Source organism: Limulus polyphemus, unplaced genomic scaffold, assembly GCF_000517525.1.
Source record: "Limulus polyphemus unplaced genomic scaffold, Limulus_polyphemus-2.1.2 Scaffold481, whole genome shotgun sequence".
Taxonomy (NCBI): Eukaryota; Metazoa; Arthropoda; class Merostomata; order Xiphosura; family Limulidae; genus Limulus; species Limulus polyphemus.
The window spans coordinates 523,346-530,385 of NW_013666091.1; the positions used below are offsets into that span (position 1 = coordinate 523,346).

A 7,040-nucleotide genomic window follows, 5' to 3' on the forward strand; every position below is an offset into this window, starting at 1 on the left:
TAAGTTAGTTTAGTTTGTTTGTAGTACGTACGTAGTTAGTTAGTACGTTATAACAACAAGTAGAGTAGAGTACACGACGTATAGTAGTACGTAAAGTAGTAGTAAGGGGGGGGGGGGGGAAGGAGGTGTGAATTCTATCGATAATTCTCGGGTTAAATCAGGTTATTATTCTCAGATCTATTTCTTCCATAATAAATGGTGTCTCATCAAACAGATAACTTTATTAAATGGTTTTTTGGAGGTTAAAAACGTGATACTCGTGAGAAAACGGATTGGTTTTGTTGTTTCTTGGAAATACACATTTACGCTTCCTAATCTTGGAAACACATTAAATGAAGCGTCGATTATTGTGATGCATATTCATGTTCCATTGCAGTTTACTAAAGTTAGATTAACGTGTAATTGGACCAGAAACTGTGACGTGTCCAATACCATCGACCATAGTCATAGCTGATAAGCAGAGATATATGCTACGATTATTTGCGTCACTGTATAGTCAAATAGCACGTGCAGAGATAAACATGCTTTGATGAAATTTCACTCGATAGTCTGTATAGTTGTCTTTGTTTTTTGTACTTTGCTTCAATTATAGTGATCGTTTTGGTTCAACTCCTATCAAAGTCTTGTCAAACGTACTGCAAGCTGCTAACAGCTTGAAATGTATTCGAATGTTTTTATTTCAGTGTCTTTAAGTACAGTATATATTTAAGTCCATGGCTAATCCAAGATGATTAATACACTGTTCTTAGTAATTTAATGTTACTTCTAAAGTTGTGTTACCCACGTTGATATATGAAGAGAAAAACAGAAGTTTGTCATTATCAAGTCCTGTTTTCTCGCTGTTCTAACACTCAAGTTAGGCCAATGACAGGCCTATAGGAAACTGACAGATGAGAATACACCTACTGAAGAGTTGGTCACAAAAGTACACAAACACGCAAAAAAAATATCCCATTTATTTCACTGAATTCAATAGGATATAAAATCGGAATGACTCACCATAATATCGCCAACTTGTTACTGGAGCGACAGATATACCGCATTTGAAAACACCAGTGTCTGTAGCAAGAGCCATGGCTGCAGCGTATCCTCCGTAAGACCACCCCCAGATGGCGATCTTTTCAGGGTCAATAAATGGCAAGTCATTCTTTAGATATCTAGTGTGAAAAAAACAAAAAAAACTCTTTTAACAGTGAAGTCCTATTTCATCATAACTTAGAGTTTACAGTTATGTTAATATTATTGTAATTTTTAATTATCCTAACTTACTTATCTCAGGTGTATGTGACATTGATGTCTTTATATATATATATATATATGCAGTGCTTTTTATACATTTATACCAGATAAATAAAAATTGAGAGTTTACAAATCGGCAAATAGGGATCGTAAAAAAAGTAAGGAAACAAGGCTGGAATACTGTAGGCATTATTTACTTAAGCTACAAACCCCTATTTTGGCTCCATGCTGTCACTTAGAATCACATTTGGTGGAGTCAAAATAGGAATTTGTAGTTTGAGCAAATAATTCTACAGTATCTTCAGCCTTGTTTGCTGACTTTTTTAATGCTCAATTATAGGTAAAGGATTACTTAATATGGCAGCTATCTTTATACATTGTAATGATAATAAACATAGCTTCATACACAATATAGGGGTTGGTTCCCTAAAGACACCGATTGTATAGTGTATGAAGCATTGCATATCTATATGTTACACTAATCCATTATTGGCTGGTAATTCCTGTTTCACACCTATACTTATAAGGTTTTTAAAGTAACACCAGATATTTGTAAGAAAGTTAATTCCAAGGAGTAATGATACCATCGTTTACACTAGAATTATGACGTTTTTAACTTATGTAAAATATAGAAGAAACAAATCGACTTTTCAATACCCCTACGACCTTCGTAGTACCTTATTTAGTATTCTACAGCCCGGCATGGCCAGGTGGTTAGGGTGCTCGACTCGCAATCTGCAGGTCGCGGGTTCGAATCCCCGTCACACCAAACATGCTTGCCCTTTCAGCCGTGAGAGCGTTATAATGTGACGGTCAATCCCACTATTCGTTGGTAAAAAAGTAGCCCAAGAGTTGGCGTTGGGTGGTGATGACTAACTGCCTTCCCTCTATTCTTACACTGCTAAATTAGTGACGGCTAGCGCAGATAGCCCTCGTGTAGCTTTGCGCGAAATTCAAAACAAAACAAAACAAAAAGTATTTTACAAAAAGTTTGGGTGCAATATACCAAGCCAGTTTGGTTGTAGGCTGGCAAGAGAATAATAATAAGAAGAAGAATAATAATTACAAAGAGGCCATTTTGAGTATATTTTCTTTTCCTAACATACGTGCTTTTTTGTGCATTGTTATATGTTTACAGCCTTAGCAGTCAATAGTAAAGGTTATAAAGTGTTGTTTCAACTGAATCTTTACTGTTTAAGATGCTTTTTTCCTGAACGTTCTATTAGGGTTTTGTGCAATTCCTTGCGATCTCTATTATGAACCACTATCATTCTTATTCCTGTTATGGTCTGGGCGTGGCCTAGTGGTTAACCTGCCGTGCTTCGGATCTGAAAAATCAATATTCGAACCCGCAATATTCTGCCTAACACGATCCATACTTTTAGCTATGGAGGTATCATAAGAGTGACAGTCAATCTCGTTTCCGTTTAAGAATATGTTGCAGGTGCTTCTGACTGGTTATCCTCCCACCTTGTCAGCAGTTCTGGATAAGCTATGGCTGAATCTGTCGGTCATGTGTCGCATGAAGTACCATTCTTGTTGAAAATACCAAATACCTCTTTTACTAGTTATTCTGGAAACCTTTGCAACAGTAATATACAATATCCAGGATCGGTTTAACAAAATGCTCTGGGGTCAGTTGGCAACATATTGAATATTAATTATTTAAGGTGTCATAAATATACACTAAGTTTTTAATATTTTGACTATGATAAAGCAAATATAATGTTACTGAGCTTTAAAAATAGATTATAGAAAAATTCAATTATCCCTTAATTGTTTAAAGCAGTTAATTGTTATTACGGGCAAGGTTTTATCGTTTTGAAACAGTTTTTATTGTATTTGTCTTCATGACAAAACTACTAAGGCAATCTGCCGTCGTCCCTAACTCTGAACTACTGACCAGCCAGTCAACAACACCCCTACTAACCATCATCACTACTAAGGAACTGACTGTCGCTGTTATAACGCACCAACAGCATAAAATGTGGGAGATATATTGTGGCACCGCACAGGTTCGAAACTGACTCGCCAGCTTCGAAATCCAGAGGGCCAACACGCTCACTAGTTTTTATTGGGTCATACTGTTGTAGCTTTGTAATAAATGGCCTTACTAGCAGCATTTAGAATAATGATATTTATATTTTGAAAATGTTCAAGTATTTAAAAACGGCCCCCCACTCAGTGGCACAGCAGTATGTCTGCGAAATTACGACGCTAGAAACCGGGTTTCGATACCCGTGGTGGGCAGAGCATAGATAGACCATTGTGTAGCTTTGGCTTCACTTTAAACAAACAAAGCCTTAAATTATATTTAAACATTTGCACTCGAGATACAGATATGATTATTACACGAGAGATTGAGCGGTCAGCATTGTATTTAATGTTATGAAATATATAACATGACCAGACTGTCATAAATACTGAAATTGACATTGTTTATGAACGTAAACATGTATTCAAATTGATTACAACTAACTGAAACTACTTAAGACTATTTAATCATTAATATGGTCAGATTTAACCCATCTCTAAAACCGTAGGCTTCATAAATTAGGAACGTCAACCTGATTAGAATTGAATTTTTTATAGTATTAAATAAGATAACTCTAATTACAGAAAGGCAGCACCGTAAAATCGAGTACTTACTGATCTAAAGATTTAATCCGATTAGAACTGGAGCATTAATAAAATAGGGTCTTTATCGATCGATCAAAACTGGAGGGCTAGTAAAAACTTAGTATTTATTGATCTAAACTATATTCTAATCATAAATAAAAACGAGTATATATAAAATCTCTAACCTCACGAAATGAACTACTATACTAAAACTGAGTTAGTCTTAGAAATAATACCAATATTTACCAGTTTCAAGAAGTTATTAGGATCAGAAATGGGTCACTACCAAAATCCATCAGGTCAGAGTTAAAGCACTACTGAAGAAGACTAGTTACGAACCGGATATTTTAAAAGTGATCAGAACGGGATCACTGTCATGAGCAGTGTTCCCTTTAAGCTGCGCAGCTGCACAACAATCAATCAAGTGCCGCGCACTTCATTGTTACAGCCGCGCACATCCTCAGTAATGTTGAGGAACCTCAACACGTTTACGACCTTAATGACCCTGACATTCGATAGGCCTAAAGCCCAAATAACCAACTGGTAGCATTGCAAAGCGGCCTAATGATCCATTAGGGTCAATGGTCTAAAAATATCCCCTCCCCCTAAAACAAGGAAACATCGCTTTGATACTGGTGCACATGAATAAATTCACTCCGCACATGGATTGAAAATATTAGAGAGAACATTGGTCATAAGTCAGTATTACTCGAATCTAGTCAGAGTTCAAGCACTACTGAAGCAGACTACTTACGAACCGGATATCTTTTACCACTTCTAGAACTATGTACTTCTAATATATTGTATAAACTCCATTTGGGTCAGAACTAAAGTTGGATGTTTACTAACCTGGAAACTACCATCTGATCCTCTATCTCTACACTTCCTAACTTCTTGTATATTTGATGAAGAATACGGTCTCCACGGTTACCACTGCCTCTTCCATCGATTGTGGCATAGATGAAATTCTTCCGGCTAGCTAGGTACGTGCCCCAATGTATTTCAAACCGTTCAGTAACAAGTTGCTGTCCTGGACCAGCGTATCTATGCGTAGCAAAATAAAAGTCCACATTGATAAACTTATATGGTTACTTGAAAAAAATATGGAATAAAAAAATGATAAGAAGTTTATTTTTTCTTAAGAATTTTTCAACACTTGCCAAGCTCACGAACATTTAATTGCATACTGTGCTTTCTGTGTTACTATACTATTTTTTAAAGTGGACCAATAGAAGCTTAAACTACTCTAACTTAACATAGATTGAAAACTACTCTTTAAATTACAAGAGGTAGGCAAACAACAATTTATAAGCTTAAGAAAGAATTTTATTGATGGTGGAACATACTGTATGTTTCAACAGATCGTTGGTTTGTCTTTTTCTGAAGACCAACGATCTTGTTTTAGATTAATGAGCTTCCTTACTCAAGTACTCTTTAAATTACTTTTAAACACTTTACGTGATTTTTCCATTAAAAAAAACCCCAAAAACATGGTTTTTGGGAGTGTCGCATATATAGAGTTAACACTCTTTGTTGTTGGTGTTACGTCCCTATTACGTTTAGGGTGTTGCATTATGTTTTACTACGTTACTTCATCATACTTCAACAATGACGGTCTTTGGATATTCAATTATTTTGTCATAACCATTATTACCATAGGATACTGGATTACTCCGTCATACACGAACACTATTTTTGGATCATTGATTATTTTGCCATACTTCAACAATTATGACCATTAGACACTAGTTGTTTTGCCATAACTTTACAGACGAGATCATTGATTATTTCGTCATACATCAACATTGACGACCATTAGACACTAGTTGTTTTGCCATAATTTTACATACGAGATAATTTATCATTACGTCATAGTTCAACAATGACGACCATTAGACACTAGTTGTTTTGCCATAATTTTACAGACGAGATCATTGATTATTTCGTCATACTTCAACAATAACTAGTGTCTAATGGTCGTCGTTTTGCCATAATATTACAGGCAAGATCATTGATTACTTCGTCATACTTATACAAATACAACCGTTAAATAGAATTGTTCTGCCACGCTTTTAGACAAGATTTTTTTTTATTACTCATACAAACGCTAGCATTAGATATTGGGTTATTCTTACAAACGCGATCATAGATTTTCGTCATATTTATACGAACACGACTATTAGATACTGGGTTACTTCGTCATATTCACGTAAACATTATTACTGTCTAATAGTCTGTTTCTTCATACTTATACTCAACTGCTGAGTTATTTCGTCATAAATACACAAACACTGCTATTGGCAACGGATTATTTCGTCATACACAAATAAGACCATTGGATATTAAGTTACTTTGCCATATTCATATGAAAACTACCATAGGATACTGGATTATTTTGTCATACTTACACAAATAAGACCATTGGATATTAAGTTACTTTGCCATATTCATATGAACACTATCATTGGATACTAGATTATTTTGTCATACTTACACAAATACGATCATTGGATATTGGGTTATTTCATCATCCTTTAAGCCAGGAGGTAAGAGAAGTTGGACGTTTGCGTCTAAGAAATGAAAAAAACAACAATAATATTAACAAAAACATCAGTACAAACAAATGTTACGATGAAACAGTTGACTGCATTTAAGAACGATGTGTATTGAAAAGACAAACAAGATCCATAGTTTCCCTACAGTTATTATTTAGCGAAACGTTGGCCATGGAAAAGGATTATAAAATTGTGAATTTACCACCACTAGATGGCGATGGGATAAGGTAATTAAAAATCATTATTATAGTTTGTTGCGAATCCCAATGACATTTCCGAGACGTTAAAACGTGTATAATAAATAGGTAAGACAGTTGCTGTTATTTTATTGTCATTTCTTACTTAATAATCCAAATATGTAAGATTTAAAATCATAAATAATATTCAACGTTAAACTGGTACACATTTAAAAACATTTTATTTAGGCCTATCTATGGCCTTCAAAAAGTTGACGACTCTTCATGTAGAGCCGTCAACTTTTTGAACGCCGTAGATGGGCCTAAATAAAATGTTTTTAACTGTGTACCAGTTTAACGTTGAATATTATTTATGATTTTAACTTTATACACTATAATTACTAAAATACTATAATTATGTGAGATTTAGTCAACTTTATATAGTATATAT

General features: G+C 34.7%; 1 protein-coding gene across 1 annotated transcript in view; it reads right to left on the reverse strand.

Annotated features, from left to right (window-relative positions):
• LOC106458533 (dipeptidyl peptidase 4-like) overlaps positions 1 to 7,040 on the reverse strand; it is a gene marked incomplete at its 5' end in the record, with an annotated part of 45,182 nt that overhangs the window by 6,109 nt on the left and 32,033 nt on the right. Inside the window, 3 exons of the mRNA XM_013918051.2 lie at positions 1,000 to 1,157; positions 4,708 to 4,902; positions 6,353 to 6,428. Of these exons, the coding sequence (XP_013773505.2) occupies positions 1,000 to 1,157; positions 4,708 to 4,902; positions 6,353 to 6,428 (429 nt within the window). The remainder of the gene's footprint in view (positions 1 to 999; positions 1,158 to 4,707; positions 4,903 to 6,352; positions 6,429 to 7,040) is intronic.